The sequence below is a fragment of the Mus musculus genome, chromosome 14 (assembly GCF_000001635.26).
Source record: "Mus musculus strain C57BL/6J chromosome 14, GRCm38.p6 C57BL/6J".
In the NCBI taxonomy this organism is placed as follows: Eukaryota; Metazoa; Chordata; class Mammalia; order Rodentia; family Muridae; genus Mus; species Mus musculus.
Window position 1 is genome coordinate 50935092 of NC_000080.6, and position 18635 is coordinate 50953726.

The following is an 18635-nucleotide window of genomic DNA, read 5'->3' on the forward strand; positions in this document are numbered from 1 at the left end:
TTAGATAGATAGATAGATAGATAGATAGATAGATAGATAGATAGATAGATAGATAGATAGATATCATATACGTACACATTTAATTTGCTTGCTTGTCTGTCTGTGTACTACTTTCCTGCCTGTTGCCTGCAGATGCCAGAGGGGACACCAGGTCCTCTGTAACTGGATTACAGATGGTTGTTGAATCCAGCTTCTCTGGAAGAGTATCAGGTGTTTTAACGGCTGAGCCATCTATTCAACTCTGCTTTTTTGGGTCTTTAGTCACATGGTAAGTGACAGAACAACACCCCCACCCCCACCCCCAAACAGCCACATAGTCTCTTGATTCTGTGTGTTCTCTGAGAGATTCTTTGAGATTTCTGGAAACAGCTTGTACTGGCTGGTTTTGTGTGTCAGCTTGACACAGGCTAGAGTTATCACAGAGAAAGGAGCTTTGGTTGAGGAAGTGCCTCCATGAGATCCAGCTGTGGGGCATTTTCCCAATTAGTGATAAGTGGGGAGGGCCGCTTGTGGGTGGTTCCATCCCTGGGCTGGTAGTCTTGGGTTCTATAAGAAAGCAAGCTGAGGGGCTAGAAAGATGGCTCACCGGTTAAGAGCACTGACTGTTCTTCTGGAGGTCCTGAGTTCAAATCCCAGCAGCTACATGCTGGCTCACAAACATCCATAATGAGACCTCTTCTGATGTGTCTGAAGACAGCTACAGTGTACTTACATATAATAAATAAATAAATAAATAAATCTTTAAAGAAAGCTAAGCAAGCCAGTAAGAAACATCCCTCCATGGCCTCCGCATCAGCTCCTGCTTCCTGACCTGCTTGAGTTCCAGTCCTGACTTCCTTTAGTAATGAACAGCAATGTGGAAGTGTGATTCATTCCAGGACAGCCAGGGCTACACAGAAAAACCCTGTCTTTAAAAAACTAAAAATAAAAAAATGAATAATGAAGATTCTTTCCACGTTCAGTAGAGAGATTGACTAAGCCCGATTTCAAGGAATATGGTCCTTTAATAATGCCAGGTACTTACAGCAGTGGTCAGGAAGGAGGCTGGGATAGAAGATATAATGGCAGCCTGAATAACAAAGGAAAATCCTTATATTTATAGACTTTAAAGGAAAGAGGTATCTGAATATAGAAGAGAAGGGTTTCTAAGTTTAGCAGATTTGAGAAGGTACTAGACCAGTAGTTTTCAACCTTCTTAATGCTGCAACCCTTTAACACAGTTCCTCATGTTGTGGTGACCCCCAACCATAAAATTATTTTTGTTACTATTCTATAACTGTAATTTTACTACTGTTATGAATCATAATGTAAATATCTGTGTTTTCTGATGATCTTAGGTGACCTCTGTGAAGGGTTAGTCAATGTCCCAATGGGGTCATAACCCACAGGTTGAGAACCACTATACAAGACTTGAATATAGAGCAGTGATTTAGGAAGTTGATTCTATTGGCCCGCCTCACCTTGGGACTGTTACATGCTAAGAGTTTAGCAACTTACAGAAGGTACTAGGTAGGATATGGGGTGCCTTAGTCACTGTGACAAAGTGCTCTTCAGATCTCCAACTCCTTACAGCTTTGTTGACTACAACATGCATCTCTCTCTTGGTCTGATTTCCACACCAGTCTATAACTCTTGGGAGGTATTCCATGACTCTGGTGTCTGCAGCATCTTAGGTTCTCCAACACAATCTAGTTTTCATACAGTTTCCTTTCTGGGCATCCATGCAGGGACATCCCTAATTGTATGCCTGGCCTCAGCAGCTTTTCTTAGCTTCAGAGGGAGATTACATAATCCCTTTCTTGTATCCTTGACTCTAAAGCCAGATCCACGTGACTGAAGCTACTCATTTCTTCCTGCTTGATGAGGCTGGAACTTGCTCTCCTTGTTTAATTATATTTGCAGCTTTCTGTTACTGATGGTTTCCATCACTGCTTACATTTTTTCTGTAATTTTTCCACAAGTTGAGAGCTTATCTGGTTGGGGTCTTCTCTGAAGTCACAATTACATTTTTTTTTCATTTTGTATAAGGTTTTTCTTTAAACTTTTTATCTCCTTGAGCACTGGACTTGACTCCATTACACTTCTGGCGCTCCTTTTCTCCTTTGGCTGTACATTGTGTATTTATTTGTCCAGCTTGTTCCTTTTCATCTGCATAGGAGTGATTACTAATAACCACATGACAGAGTCAATACTATGTGGTCCTGAACCCTTCTGCCAACAGCATTAATCCAAACTCTTTAATTTAGCCTCAGACAGACTTTTTAGGATGAGGTAAAAAAGCAGCCACATTCTTTCCCAAAATATCACAAGAATGGCCATTAGATCACTTACTAATATTCTTTCCCTATGAAACTTACTAAGCTGGGCCATCATAGCTCACATTGCTCTTTGCAGCACTCTCTTTCATTCCCATTAAGCTCTGCTTAAAGCATCCAACTGTGGGGCAGTAGATCGTGCCAGGAACCTTGATACATACGGTGGAGAGGGTTCAGAAGCCGTGGTACCTCACACCTGAGGATGGTAGGTTTCATTTACCCCTGACCAGATTCCTGGCCTGGAACACTTGGCCACAACTTCCCCACAAAGAAGGTGACCACTAGTCATGTAACACAGAACACAGAGTTCTACATGTTAATGGAGTATGTAGATGGGCCTGAGGGTTTAGACAATAAGCTTCCCTTCCTGGACATTCCTTCCTGCAAAAAGTATTTAAGCTCTGGTCCACCCTGAAGAAGTTGTATGCATCCATCTTCTACTGCCAAAAAACAATATGGATAAGCAAGGACTATATTTCTCATCAAGAACCACTGTGACAAGAAGCCTTCACCATACAGAGCCACACCCTTAACTATCCTTCAGAAAGCCCCTCTGTGCTCCCAGACATTCCCAGCTAAGCTAAAGCAGAGCTTCCCCCTCCCCTTCCCTTGGTCCCCAGCTCATCAAAGGGCAGCGCAGCCCCCCTCCATTCCTGACTTCATGTTGTTTTCAGCTGCCACTGGATTCCTGGGTATTAGGGACCCCAGCTTTGTCCTCAGCCTGTGTTGTTTCTCACCCAAGCTGGGGTCTCCATTTTTAGGCTGTGTTCTCCCAATCCCTGAACAGTGTATTGGAGCTTCCTGCAAGCCCAGCACCTGATGGCGGCATAGGGTGAAGTGCAGAGTAGAGCTCTTCGTTACCCAAGTGAAACTCAAACACACATCCAACCACTTTCCTAATCCAATATTTCAAAATCCACATTTCACCAACCACAGTATGGTTAGACCTGTGACAGTAATGCACCACTTCTGGCACCAACCTCTGTCTTAGGGTTCTATTGCTGTGAACAGACACCATGACCAAGGCATATCTTATAATGGAAAGTTTTTAATTGGAAGCTTGCTTACAGTTTCAGAAGTTTACTTCATTATCATCACAGCAGGGAGCCTGGCAGTATCCTGGAGTGGAGTTGGAGAGCTACTTCTTAATCCTCAGAGGGGGTGGAGGGCACAGAGAGAGATCATGGGCTTAACAGGGGTTTTCGAAACCTCAGACCCACACCCAGTGATATACTTCCTCCAGCAAGATCACACCCTCTAATTCTTCTAATTCTTTCAAACAGTCCACTCCTTGCTGGCTAAGCATTCAAATATATAAGCCTATGGGGCCATTCTTATTCAAACCATCACATCAGGTGTGGCTGATTCCCACAATTAGGGCAGCCTTCATTTGAACACCTCTCCCTCCTTGTGATGTTATTTTGTAAATAGCAGTTTATAAAGTATTTATTGCAGTTTTCCTCTTAATCCAGCTAGCTCCCAAATACTTGAGTCTAGACTATTATATTTATTTAATAAGCTTTAAGAGCACAACAACTGAGCAGCATAGCTCAATTTTGATCCTCTAAACTAATCTGGCTAGCTTGCAGTTAAAAAATCCCAGTCAATACTTGCATTTTTGTACTAACCTGGGATCCAGGTATTTTTTAATGGTGTCTCTTGGACTCTTCTTCTTGTGGCTAATCCCCACTTCCTCTCTTCTCCCCTAGCCCACGGCTGGGAGGAAGTCCTGCCCTATTCTCTTCTCTGCTCAGTCATTGGCTGACCAGCTTTTATTGACAAATCAGAGAAGAAATGGGGAGCAATGCTTACACAACATCGAGGCAGGAGATATTTAGGATAAAGATTACAGCTAGATATGGGGGCACAGAAATCTGCATTTGAGTAATACATGGATAATCTTTTCACAATGTACAATAACATTATGCTTACATTATTTACCATAATTACTTCTTTATTGTCCTGATGGTACAGACCTGTACTTGAAAGGCTAAGGCAGGAGGATGACAAGTTCAAGGCTTGAATGGGCATCATAGTGAGTTAGTCTAAAGCCAGCCTGGGCAACTTAGTGAAACTGTCTCAAAACAAAAGTGAAGGGCTGAGGATATAGTTTAGTAGTAGAGGGCTTGTCCAACACATACAAGACCTTAGGTTCAGTCTTCAGTAAGAGAGTGCCCTCAACAGTGGGCACCATGTGCTCCACTCTTCTCCTCTGAGTTGGTTGTATATTGGCTTCATTTACAGACTAAAGATTACTTTTGAGGAGCTGGAGATTAAGAGAGTGTGTACTGCTCTTGCAGAAGACTTAGGTTAGGTTCTCTGCACCCACAGGCAGCCAGCAAATGCCTCTAACTCTACCTCTACGGGACCCAGCACCCCTGGTTTCCATAAGCATTCATCCCCACTTCCTCCCCACAAACACATTAAGCTAAAATATGTATTTTGGAGACAGGGGTCTCTCTATGTAGCCCTGGCTGTCCTGGAACTATGAAGATAAGGCTAGCCTCACAGAGATCCACCTACCTGCCTCTACCCAAGGAGTATTTGTATTAGGGCGTGTGCCACCATGCCCCGAATAAAATACATATTTACGACATGACTTTCATAATATGCAGAGTGAATTAGTTCAGGTGGCAGGTTGGCTAGGGTGGGATAGAGCAGGAATTTCTCTGAGCCTTCACTCCCCTGTGTTTCATGTCTTTTATGAATGTTAGTTTTCCCCTTTTTCTTTAAGCAGTCAGCCTCTCTCTCTGGGGCCATTCTTTGGGGTCAAAGACATTAGATTAGTTCTTAATGTCTATCCAGTTATTCCAGGCATTAAGTGAGGGAAAAAAATGGAGTAATGAAATAAAAGAACCAAAAGTGATACCTTTAACAACAAAATAAACTAAAATAATATCTTAATTTCAGTAATTGGAGAAATATTGGTGGTAGTGAGCATAAATGATATTTCAAGTGGATAAAACTAGTTTGTGGTCTACAAAGGATGAGAGATAACAGTTGAGAGAAGTATTAAACAAGTTTCTCACACAAAGGATCTGGGGATTCTTTTCTTTTGCAATGGGGTCTCATATAGTCCAGGCTAGCTTCCAACCTGTTTGTAGCTAAGATTGACATTCAATTTCTGAACCTTCTATCTTTATATTCCAAGTTCTGGGCTTACTCTAGTTTTATGTTGTGTTGAGGATTGAGCCCAGGGCTTTATGCAACTAGACAATACTCAGATCTCAGCCCTTGAGATTCTTCTGTTTGGGTCTTTTTGAGACAGGGTTTCTCTGTGTAGCCCTGGCTGTCCTGGAACTCACCCTGTGGACCAGGCTTGCCTCTGCCTCCCAAGTGCTGGGATTAAAAATGTGAACTACCACTTGTGATTATGTTGTCATAATTTTATTAAATGCAAATAGTCATATGACTATTCTGAGCATTGTGGGATTCTAGATGATGCTGATAAACTCAATGAACCACTAATTTTTTGTTGCACCTGATTAAAGGTTAGGTGGATATCAAAAGATAAAAAAGAGACAGTAGGGGCTGGAGAGATGGCTCAGCGGTTAAGAGCACTGACTGCTTTTCCAGAGGTCCTGTGTTCAATTCCCAGCAACCACATGGTGGCTCACAACCATCTGTAATGGGATCTGAAGCCCTCTTCTGGTGTGTCTGAAGACACCCACAGTGTACTCAAATACATAAAATAAATAATTCTAAAAAAATCCCCAAAACCACGAAATAGTAACAGTCAACATTTACTGTGTTTATTATAATTATAGCGCCAGATACTTAACAAAACACTTAAGTATATCATATGATCCTTGTAAGAGTAGCAAAACCAAAAACCTCTAATAATTTTCCAGATGAGAAAAATTTAGGCATAAAAAGTTTATTGGGGATGAATGACATAGTTGGTAGGCAAAGGCTAGAGAGTGAACTCATGTGTAGGTAGGTTGTACTAGTACTACTACTCATTTATATTGTATGAACTCAGGAATGAGGTTACAGGCTGGAGAAATGGCTCAGCGGTTAAGAGCACTGACTGCTCTTCTAGAGGTCCTGAGTTCAATTCCCAGCAACCACATGGTAGCTCACAACCATCTGTAATGGGGATCCAATGCCCTCTTCGGGTGTGTCTGAAGACAGCGACAGTGTACCAACATACATGAAATAAATAAATAATCTTAAAAAAAAAAAAAGGAATGAGGTTACATCAAAGTGACTGGGACCATGATTCTCAAATTCTGTGTCATAATGGAGACTCCTTCAGGTACCATTAGCATAGATAACTTTTGTTCTCTAGTGGTAAAGGTTGCCTTGGAATCTTACTGCCTTAGTCTGCTAACCCAGGCCTAACCCTGGCAGCTTCCAGCCTCCGTACAATCTAATCTAGGTCTAGAATGTTTTCAGCCTCTGACACTTGCTGCTAAATAAGCTCATTCTTTCTCCTTTCTGATCTCTGGCTAGATAGTCTACTCAGCTGTTCTGGCTCAAACTCCTCTCCATGATAACCGATTCAATCTGGCTTCTCTGGGCTACTCCTAAATTGCTCTGGTTGACCTAAAATTATCTATTTGTTCTACTCTTATGGATTCTTCTCATTTTCTGGCTCACTCTATCTTCACCTGTGTCTAGTTTGTTCTCTCTCTGCACCCTGTCTCTGTACAAACTGTCCCAGTAAAACTGCCTCCTTCTCTTTTTCTCTTAATATACTGCCCCTCAAGTAGATTCCCTTTCCTCTCTCTTCTCAGGAGAGTTGGGCATATCCAAGTCTGTCAGATCTTTCTCGGATTCATCACTTTGTCTACTCAATTGGAAGTCACTTGCAAACATGGATGCTTCCTTCTACAAACTAACTTTACCTTCATTGTTTGAGATTAAAGGTGTTCACTGTATTCCAGTAGTTTCTACTCTTTTTCTCTTTTCTCTTCTTTCTTTCTTTCTTTCTTTCTTTCTTTCTTTCTTTCTTTCTTTCTTTCTTTCTTTCTTTTTCTTCCTTCCTTCCTTCCTTCCTTCCTTCCTCCCTCCCTCCCTCCCTCCCTTCCTTCCTTCCTTTCTTTTCTTTCTAAGATAGGGTCTTTCTAAGTTGTCTGGCTGTTCTGGAACTCCTTGTAGGCCAGATTAGCCACAAGTCAGAGTCTCAGGAGTTTCAAGATCCTGGGATTAAAGGCATATGCTACCACAAATGGCCCTAATGTTTCAAAAAAGCCCAATAGTGATATAATATTTTAAACCAATCAAAAATAAAAACTTATTGCTGGCTGTGGTGGTGTACCCCTTTAATCCCAGCACTCAGGAGGGAGTTTCAGGACAGTCAGAGCTACACAGAGAAACTGTGTTTTTAAAACAACAACAACAACAAAAAACCAACAAAACTCCAAACAAACAAAAACAAAAACTACAAAAAAAAAAAAAAATTAAGGGCTGCAGAGATGGCTTAGTAGTTAAGAGCACTGGTTGTTCTTCCGGAAGTCCTGAGTTCAAATCCAGGCTTACACCTGTGTGTGATTCCCATCCCTAGAGCTCTGACACTTTCACATAGGTACCATGCAGGCAAAGTACCATGAACATAATAAAAAATAAGTAAATAAAACAAAAAGGTTTTAAAAACAATAAAACAGGGGCCGGTGAGATAGCTCAACAGTTAAGAGCACTGACTGCTCTTCTGGAGTCATGAGTTCAAATCCCAGCAACCACATGGTGGCTCACAACCATCCTTAATGAGAAACAAATAAAAAACCTATGGGCCGGAGAGAGCAGGACCAGAGTGAAAGGGAAGAGGCAGGGAGTGGGGAGGAGGAAACAACAACAAAACAGCTTAGACTGGCCCAGGCCAGCCTCAATGTATACAATCTCCTGCATCATTCTTTCCTTTCTGCTGCTGCTGCTGCTACTACTACTACTACTACTACTACTACTACTACTACTACTACTACTACACTACTACTACTGAGACAGAACCTCATTACCAACAGTCCAGGGTGGCCTGGAACCCAGAGATCCTCTGATTTGGCCCTGAGTACTGGGATTAAAGGTCTATACCACCACACCGAACTTTCCAGCAATTATTTTTACTCTTGTGCTCACTCCACTAAAACTGGTGCACAGTTAATGCTCAATAAATATTTTTTAAGTGAGTGAGAAAAACAGGTTTGGAAAACAGTGGCTTGAGTTGTGGTATAAACTGTCAAGCAGGAGAGAAAATTTCCAGGAGAGAAACAGTTAAAGAATTTCAAGAACGAAGCATAGGTGGTTATGTAGTTTGATTACAGAAAAGAGATGCCAAATACTTTCCACAGTATACTGTTTAATTCTGGGGTGGGGGTGGGGAGCAATGTGTGCTTCTATTATGTGAAATTTCTTCTTGACAAGAGTTCTCTGCCAGACAGTGGTGACACACACCTTTGATCCCAGCACTTGGGAGGCAGAGACAGGCAGATTTCTGAGTTCGAGGCCAGCCTGCTCTACGGAGTGAGTTCCAGGACAACCAGGGCTACACAGAGAAACTCTGTCATGAAAAAAAAAAAAAAAAGAAAAAAAAAAGTTCTCAAAGTTAGCAGAATTGTTTGGACTCCGTACTGTGCGTCCAATCAACTTGCCATCTTGCCATCTTGCCATCCTGTCTATGCCTACCATCTAGAACTCATTTCTATCTGGGTCACGAAGTGTTTCCCCAAATCCTGCAGGCTCCTAGTCAGCACTGTTACCCGCCCAGCAACCGCTTCCCTATTCCCGAAAGCAGCTCAGACACTGTTTCGTTTCATTTTATTTCAAGATTGCGCAATCTATGAAAAAAAATTGAATTTTTTCGCTTTTCAAATTCTTATCCAATAACGCAGCGGAGAATGGAGTTGCAGATAGGCAGTTCCGGGGCTCTCTACCCTGCTTCTCTTTCCGCACAGGCCTCCTTTTCTGGCTGGGAAATCATGACTGTGTGCGGGTTTCATCTGCTGGTTGCCTTAGACTAGGAGTGGGTCTCTTTGAAAAGAACTCTGGAGAGGTTTCCTGCCACACCTCTGGATGAGGGTGTGTCACCATGGAGACAAGGCCGCTGCCATTGGCTGGAGCCTGGGGCTGAGGATATAAAGGCCGGCCCAGCGAATAGTGCACTAACAGTCTTGACCTGACTCAGACAGTGTCGCCGTGGAGCGGAAAGGGCAGGATTTCGGCGTGGCCGTCGGTGACTCCATGGAGAACGAGTAAGTGCCGGGCCCGGGGACTCGGGCGTTCTGCCGAGAGAGACGGGCTGTAGCTGAGAACTGGGAACTTATCAGCCTGGGCCCAGAGAAGGAGCGAGTCTGTTGGGGATGCAGAGAGGCCTGGCACAGAGCCCAGTGGCAGACATAGGGCTCCAGAATGGTGGGGCGGCTGGCGCGACAGGCAGGCGCGGGAACCAGCGGTAGGGGCGCCCCGGAGCAGGAAGAAACAGGTTAGCGCAGTGTAGGCACCATCACAAGGAACATTGTGCCTCCATGGTGTATGTGGATGTATGTGGGGAAGGAGGCGAAAGCCCTGACTACTTAATAACACAAGTTTCCTTTCCAGCGGTCCAAGTAACCCAGTAGATAATTCTGTTGTGCAATTCCGCAGTTCCTTTAGAGGGAAAATTGCTCATTTTCCGCGACTCTCTCTCCTCCAAGCTGGAAGTCGCATTAACAAATGAGGAATGGAGTCTTTTTAAGGCTGGGAAATCTGTATTCACTGACCTGCTTAGATACTTATACACACCTTCCTGCCCACTTTAAAAACAAAAACAAAAAGCAAAAAAGTCAACTCCCTTCCTTTTGGGTCGGGAATTCCTAGATTGACTCACCGCAGAGCTGTAGGGATCACAGTGGCTTTAGGATGATCTCAGGTCCGACGTGTCCTCGGGGACTGTGAGCTATAGCTGGACATGGCCAGGTGGCCAAGCCTCATACTTCCGGCCCTTTAGGACTGCATCCTAAATTCTTGCCTACTTAATTGCTTCTATCTGTCCCTGCCCTACCTAGCTGTTTCATTGTGGATAACCTGTTGTGTTATAGTCCTGTTTTGCTTCCTATAGTATACTCTGTGGCAGTTTGTGACAAGGTCTTGCTATACCTCCAGGCTAGGCTCAAGTTATACTAATGTCTGGGTCTGCCATGTCTTTAAGTCTCTAATACTTAAAGCTCCCTGGCTGGAAGGAAAAAAAAAGGCTTTTTTAGTTGTGTTCAATTTGTGTACACCTCCGTTCTTCCACTCCTAGGAGCAATCTTTGATCTTTGCAGTATGATGTGATAAAATTGGACTTGGGACTGTGAGAAGGTCCAGGCTGACTAGACAGGGTTTGTCTTCCTTCTGTTTTGGAACCCTCAAACTCGCAGAGATCCTCCTGCCTTGCTCCTCCTCCTCCTAATGCTGGGATTTTAAAGATCTGCCTCACCACGACCAGCTCCCAGTTAATACTAGTACTTGGTTATGAGTTATGTACCTTGTTCTTTGCTTTCTGAAGAACAAAATACCTTAGTGTGGGGGGAAGCCAAGATGAAAGGAGGGAGAGGGAGAGGGAGAGGGAGCAGCAGGAGGTGGAAAGATTAACTGTTACACAACAGAGCTTCCTAGCAAGTCTGGTTGTTTGTTCTGTTGTTTTGAAACAGTCTCTGTACATAGCCCCGTTTCTTCCTGAAACTCACACCTTAGACCAGGCTGTCCTTGAACTCACAGAGATCTGACTGCCTTTGCCTCCTGAGTGCTGGGATTAAAGTTGTTTGCCACCCTTCATAACTTCTTTAACAAGTTTTTCATCTGAAGGGATGGGCCTACAAACTTCTATTTTGAACTAGTGCCTGAAGCTAGTACTAGCTTGGCATTTTATAACCAGTGTTGTGAAATAAGCCTGGGTTTTGTGTTGTTTTACAATCATTTAGTTTCTTTCTTTCTTTTTCTTTTTTTTTTTTTCCTCACAGAGACAGGGTTTCTTTGTGTAGTCCTGGCCATCCTGGAACTCATTCTGTAGACCAGGCTGGCCTCTGCCTCCCAATTGCTGGGATTAAAGTTGTGGGCCACAGTCATTTAGTTTCTTAACTGTAAATCATAGCTCACACTGTAGAGACAGGAGGATCAGGAACTCACAGTCAGTTTGAGTCTGGCCTAAGTTACATGAGACTCTGCCTGAAAACAAACTCCAATACTACACATACACACACACATACACACACACACAAAAGGAGAGAAAGAAAAAGAAAAAAGTTTAGTTAATTCCATATGGCAGAGATCTGTATCTGGGAATCAAAGAAACATGTTTAGAGAAACTAAGGCTCTCCTGTAGATTTCTAGGAGTGTTATTACTTACTAATAAAAATTTTAAAATTTGAGGGCTAGTAACATGATTCTACAAGTAAGGTACTTGCTGCCAAGCCTGAATTGGGTTCCAGTCTTGTGGTAGAAGGAGATAACTGACTCACCGTTATCCTTTTGACCACCAAACATGATGTGGCATGCTTTGAACACATCACACACACACAGACACCAACTAAATTAAGTGTAATTAAATTTTCAAATTAAAAATTAATTAATTAAATATGGGCCCAGTGAGCAGAGCAAGCCCAAAACAACTGCCACGGGCACTAATAGATGAGAAAGTGAGAGATGGAGAGACAGAAGAAAAAGGGAAGCAGAGTGTTGTGTGCACAATGAAGGGAGTGGAACTGGAGACACGAGTGTAGTGAGGAGGAGCTTGGTGTGCTATCTGTAGCCAAGGTAAGGTCCTGGCCTTTGCTACTACTGAGAACCATGTCTGGGTCTTTTACCACCAAAAGCCAAGTGGATCTTCTGGGCTGCCACCTGGGGACATGACTGAGGGCTGTGCAGAGCTGACTCTGCCCTCATTGGCTGCAACACTCAGGAGATCTGGCCCCAACCCTCACCTGGGAGGGAGAGCTGACCCAGGTGATGTGAGTGGAGGAGCTGTAGACTCAGCCACCACCCAGGCTCACATCCAGAGCTTTGAATTGGCCTACCCTTACATCTACCCCATGGATGAGCTGTTGGAGCAGGGAATAGGGGCATGGTGGTGGGCTGTTGAGTAGTAGGCAACATAGGGAGACCCTGTCTCAAACAAACAATAAAGGCATGAGGCTTGCCTTTAGGAGGGCCTCAGTTCATTTAGAGCCCTCACATTGATTTGATCACTGCGTCATAAACCTGGTTCCTTTTCTGTCCAAAGGAGAGAAGGGGTATGAGCTTCCTAGTGCTGGAGGTGCAACTTAGCGACAGAGCACTTGAGGTGGGGCCATCATTGCAAACAGGCTTTCATTCATTTTTGTCATGCTCTGGAATGAAGGGTGTTTCTTGTCAGGCCTTTAGTGGGCCTGATTCAGCAGTAGGCAGGTGAGTGGTTGTATAAGCAGGCTGGGCTTTCAGCTCTGTTTCCTTAGAATACCTGTTAGGTTTTCTGTGCTGACAGCCTATGTATGTACTTGTCCTTTAATTCCTAGGTTCACATACGAAGATTATGAGACCACTGCCAAGTGGCTTCTGCAACACACTGAATATCGACCTCAAGTGGCAGTGATCTGTGGTTCCGGCTTAGGAGGGCTGACTGCTCACTTAAAGGAGGCTCAGATCTTTGACTACAATGAGATACCCAACTTTCCCCAAAGCACAGGTACTGGCTGGACTGTGGGGCGTTAGTCACTGTTCTATTGCTGTGGAGAGACACCATGACTAAGGCAACTCTTAAGAAAGAGCATTTAATTAGAGGCTTTCTTTGTTATGGGTTTAGTCCATTATCATTGTGGGGAGTATGGCAGCATGCAGGACACTGGAGCAGTAGCTGAGAGCTATATCTTGATCTGATGGCTGAAACAGCTACACGGGGCCTGGCATGGGCTTCTGAAACCTCAAAGTCCACCCCTAGTGACACACATCTACAACAAAGGCCACACCTAATTCTTCTAATACTTTCAGATATAGTGCCACTTCCTGGTGACTTAGGGGACCATTCATATTCAAACCATCACACTGCTCTTATGTGGAATCTAATCAAGGAGATGTTTTTATTCTTGTCCTAACTTATTTATTTATTTTTAAAGATTTAGTTATTATTATATTAGTTCACTGTAGCTGTCTTCAGACACACCAGAAGAGGGCATCAGATCTCATTACAGATGGTTGTGAACCATCATGTGGTTGCTGGGATTTGAACTCAGGACCTTTGGAAGAGCAGTCAGTGCTCTTAACCGCTGAGCCATCTCTCCAGCCCCATTGTCCTAATTTTTGACCAAAGATAAATGTAAGAGGGAAAGAGACACCACAGAATCAGAAAGGCTTCAGAAAGAAATCCTTATTAGTGTGTGTGTTAGGGTGGGGAGGCTTGGGAAAGGTGCTGAACAAACATGTTCACTCTCTGATACCCATGAACTGAAAGGGAAGAACTGATTCACACTAGTTGTCTTCACGCTATAGCACGCACACGCACACGCACTCACACATGCACGCACTCACACTCACCTTCAGTAGAAGAAGCAGAACCTGTAGCCCTAGGAGAAAGACAACCTGTTCCAGGTCATCCTCCCTGTCTTCCTTCATCTCCACCTCTATGTGCAGCCTAGACATACATAGCAACAATAAGCACTGTGGCCACTGTGGTTATGGGCGCACACAGGGATTAATACAGGAAAACACTTGGTTCATAGTGGCCTTTGGAAATGTAACGTTGAGCTCTGTCATCATTGTAGCGCTGTGACCGCAAGCATGAAAACTCAGACTCAGATTTAGAAAGGACAAGAGCAAGCTTTTTCATTTCTCTTTATTTTAAATAACTTACTTACTTTGGTATTATTATTATGATTATTTCTTCTTACATATCTTCCTTTCTATCTACCTTTCCTAAGGGAGTTGAAACTTTTAGTAAATATTTAAAAGCCCTTTGGGGTAAGAATGGAAGAGCAGAGCAGGGAGGAGTGGGAGTGAGGGAAGGAAGGGTAACCCTGTTCAGAGAGAAGGGAGAAGGCAGACAGTAGCGATGTGGGCCATCTGCCACTCCGTCCCGCAGGGAGCAGAGCCCTGCACTAAGTGAGAAGCAAGTTAACTTGAAGTTTAGCTATGTCTACTTTGTTCTATTGCTTTTTTTTTTTTTTTGGTTTTTTCCGAGACAGGGTTTCTCTGTGTAGCCCTGGCTGTCCTGGAATTCACTTTGTAGACCAGGCTGGCCTTGAACTCAGAAATCCGCCTGCCTCTGCCTCCCGAGTGCTGGGAAAGACACTGCCAGATAATGGGGATGGTAGTAACAGTTAATCTGTATGCTCCCATGACCCACATACCCCACAGGATTGCTATGTGGGCCAAAAAGAAAGAGTCGTATTGGGCTCGTCTTCCTTGTTCATCTTTAGGATGCCAACATATGCCAGGAGCTCCCTCGCTGGAATAAGGAGACACACAGTTTAGTTAGCAGAGTTAATTATCATACACATTTTAAGCTTTGGTTTGTACTCTCTTTTGCTCCCTTGCAGTATGAGTTTCTCCATTTGGAAAAGTTTTTTGAAATTCCTTCTGTTATATGTTCACATCAATGTTCTTATCCCATGTCTCTAAGGTACAGTTGTATGATTATAAAGATCAGCATACTGCTGTTGTTGTTAATTATATCATCATACGTTAGACACAGTGAGTGGCTTCTAGTAAGTGCTTGTGTGTGTGATACAGGGAAGTATGCTTGCTTTTCTTTTTGTAGCAGTCTCGCCACATATCCCTGGCTGGCCTGGAACTTGCTGTGCAGTCTAGGCTGGCCTTGAACTGACAGAGACCTCCCTGCTTCTGCCTCCTGAGTACTGAAAGAAAAAGCATGTACCATTCACTACACTGAGCATAATCACTTTGCTTTTTTCTCTTGCTGTCTGTAGTGCAAGGTCACGCAGGCCGACTGGTGTTTGGATTGCTGAATGGCAGATGCTGTGTGATGATGCAAGGCCGGTTCCATATGTATGAAGGATACTCACTGTCAAAGGTAAACACCCAGGGGCACAAGCTTGGTTGGATCAAGAGGAAGATGGGAGAACTGTCCTACTTTGTCTAACCATTTGGGCTGCTTCAAATTTTTGATCTTTTGTTTCATGGTTCATATTATCCTTACCTTTGAGTTGGTTGGTGAGGTTTTGAAAAGTCTTTTCTGACCTTTTGCATCTAAGGTGACATTCCCAGTGAGAGTTTTCCATCTTCTGGGTGTGGAAACTTTGGTGGTCACCAATGCTGCTGGAGGACTCAACCCCAATTTTGAAGTTGGAGATATTATGCTGATCCGTGATCACATCAACCTACCTGGTTTCTGTGGCCAGAACCCTCTCCGGGGCCCCAACGATGAAAGGTACACATCTTTGATCCCTTGCTCTACATGCAGAGAGTCTGGCCTTGTCCAGGAGTTGGGAAAGAAAGTTCACTTGGTGCCATTTATCTGAGATAATCCCACCTGTGTTCCAGGTTTGGAGTTCGTTTTCCTGCCATGTCTGATGCTTATGACCGGGATATGAGGCAGAAGGCTTTCAGTGCCTGGAAACAAATGGGGGAGCAACGAAAGCTACAAGAAGGCACCTACGTGATGTTGGCAGGCCCCAACTTTGAGACTGTGGCAGAGAGTCGTCTGCTAAAGATGCTGGGGGCAGATGCTGTTGGTGAGAAGGGGGATTTGGCTGGTGGTTTGAGGAAAGGATCTGGTAAAATAGCAAAGGGGAGAGAGAACTTATGGATTTGGGGGAGGATGACATAGAATACTAGGAAAGCAGAGACCACAGGCTTGAGCTCAGCACTGTTACTGAATGTAAGTACAGCCACCTTCTCTACCTGTGGCTGCAAGATGGACTCATTAATTGGAACAAAGCAGAGGAAAAGATTGTGTTGGCAAAGTGTATAAGTAGCTAGTAAGGCTACCTGAGAGAGGTAGGGCAGCGAGTGTTCTGCACTAATTTAGTTGCTGTGGATGCTTTCTGAAATTCAGTGAACTTCAGAGAGTGAGAGTGAGAAGAGCCACATGAGTCATTGTCTCTCCCCTTCAGGCATGAGCACAGTCCCAGAAGTTATCGTCGCAAGGCACTGTGGGCTCCGTGTCTTTGGTTTCTCACTCATTACGAACAAGGTTGTCATGGATTATGAGAACTTGGAGAAGGCCAATCACATGGAAGTTCTGGATGCCGGGAAAGCAGCTGCACAGACATTGGAAAGGTTTGTCTCCATTCTTATGGAGAGCATTCCACTCCCGGATCGTGGCAGCTGACCTGCAATGGAGTGCTCCGCTGCTCCCCTGGTGGGGTCCAAGTAGCTCTCTACTCTGTTTCCTTGATGAAGTCACTAGTCTCTGTTCTTAGATCCTAGCAGAAAGGAAAGAGGAGCTTACCCTTCACTTTCCAGATGTTGTTCTACTGTTCTAATGCCCAGTCTTCTTGCTTAGTTGCCTTCTCAAATTAACTTTCATTCCTCTGGAAGAGCTGGAGCCCATTCCTCCCACACTTGAGATATATGCCTTCAAACAGTACCTTCTACATCTTGGAGATGACAGACATGTTCTGGGCTCAGTCTAAAGCCCTAAGGACCAAAGATCAACCCAATACCTCTTGGATTTTATTTAGTATCACAATGTTTTGAGAATAAAGAGATCGAGTACTTTTCTTTTGTGTGTGGTTCGGTATGAAGCTGGGGCATCGGCCAAAAACGACTTGAAAAGCTTTGGGGACCACATGTTCCAAAAGCAGCTAAGAATGGAGATGAGTTGGTGCGTGAGTAGCAAGGGATGAAGGGGAAAAAATGGTGTGTGTGTGGAGGGGATGCGACTACTTCTTTCAGACTTGTTCCTAGCCTTCATTTCCCACGTTCTCCATTTACTCCATTGCTTGAGTATCTGCATCTCACAGATCTCACTTCTCCAGCACTGCCTTTTTTTTTTTTTTTTTTTTCGCATTGTTTTTTTTTCTCTGCTCTAATTTCTGAGTCATGCTCTTTCCAGATCTATATTGACAGTGCAGCAGCAGATACACTTTTGTCTGCCGCCATTTGTCATGGTGATGGCTACATTCATTCCAACTCCAACCAAGCCTGTAAAGTTGGTTCACACTCCTTCTCTGCTTAAACACCATGGAATGGCTATTCTTGGTTATCAACTTGACTATGATTGGAATTAAAAAAAAAAACAAACAACTCAAATAGAGGGCATAACTGAGGGACTTTTGCTTCATTTGAAATGGAAAGATCTACTTTTAATCTGAATCTTTGAGGTAGGAAGACACATCTTTAATCTCAATCTTGAGTTGGGAATATTCACCTTCGATCCAGCTCTAATCTGGCCTGTGCCTGCTGATGGGAGGCTATATAAGGAAGAACATGGAGGAAGGAAACTGCTCTTCATGTGCTTACTCTTGTGCTTGTGCTGCTAGCAAGTCCATCCCTTCACTGGCATCACAGCCTGCTTCAGGATTCTAGCATATACTGCACAACGTCCAATGGAGACAGCCAACCTCAGGAACCCAAAGTTCAAATCATTTAGAAGTGAAAATACACCCTAGAGACGACATGAAAATTATGAGGGTAGTGACTTCTGTACAATATCTGCCTTCCAGCCTCATCCAGTAATAAGCCATGCCAACATCCTGTGCTAAGGTGAGAGATAAACACTTGAACAAGACTGCAGCTAGTCAAGCAACGTACTCAAGTGTGCGTCACCCACTTACAGCATAGGTACATCAGCAAGATTTGCCCCAGCTAGTCTGTTATGGAAGATAAGCTTTGCCATCTTGTCTGTCTCCAGAATGATTCCATGGCTACGATATTTCCAAACTCTTGCTGGGACCCAACATTTAAGGGGGAAATGTGGGTGAGAGGAAAGTGGAGTACTCTCAGCTAACACACAGTCTTTTTTTTTTTTATATACCAATCCCACATTGTGATGTTCAGTTTTCACTCCAACTGAACTTTTGCATAAATTCATAACATTTTCTTGTTTCTGTTTTCCAGCACTTTACATATTTGAGTGTTTAAGGAGCTGGGAATAGATCAGTCAGTAAAGTGCCTACCTTGAAACCATGAAGGATCAGGCGTGGTAGTGGTTTCCATTCATAGTTCCAGTGCTGGGGAAGTCAAGGAGGGTGCCTGGTCTCTGGATCTGGGAAGGCCAACTTGCTGGGTTAAAGCCTAGTAGAAGACTTTTCTCAAACAAACAAATGAAGGCGTCAGTACCTGGGGAATGATATACAAGGTAGTCCTCTGACCTCCATATGCACACACAGACACCTGTATAAACATGAGCATGTCCATACACACATGCACAAACACACATACATATCCTGTCAGTGGGTTTAGGTACAGCTCAGTAGTAAACCATTTGCTTAA

The 18635-nt window shown here is 43.7% G+C and overlaps 1 protein-coding gene and 1 long non-coding RNA gene across 2 annotated transcripts; one reads left to right on the top strand and one right to left on the bottom strand.

Annotated features, from left to right (window-relative positions):
• Window positions 1-9056: 9056 nt before the first annotated feature.
• On the bottom strand, window positions 9057-10387 carry Gm52117. Its single transcript, XR_003951131.1, has 2 exons — window positions 10117-10387; window positions 9057-9532 (listed from the first exon to the last, which is right to left on the bottom strand). It is a non-coding gene; the product is annotated as a predicted gene, 52117 (long non-coding RNA).
• Pnp (purine-nucleoside phosphorylase) lies at window positions 9212-18321 on the top strand. The gene is made up of 6 exons (NM_013632.4): window positions 9212-9502; window positions 12761-12930; window positions 15167-15270; window positions 15452-15627; window positions 15741-15931; window positions 16313-18321. Exons 1-6 carry the CDS (start codon window positions 9492-9494, stop codon window positions 16528-16530), a joined length of 870 nt encoding a protein of 289 aa, NP_038660.1. The 5' UTR covers window positions 9212-9491; the 3' UTR covers window positions 16531-18321.
• Window positions 18322-18635: the final 314 nt, after the last annotated feature.

Coding starts and splice junctions, on each gene's coding strand:
- Pnp (NM_013632.4), top strand. Junction 15,628..15,740: donor CGGGGCCCCAACGATGAAAG/GTACACATCTTT, acceptor CCTGTGTTCCAG/GTTTGGAGTTCGTTTTCCTG. Junction 15,932..16,312: donor GCTGGGGGCAGATGCTGTTG/GTGAGAAGGGGG, acceptor TCTCCCCTTCAG/GCATGAGCACAGTCCCAGAA.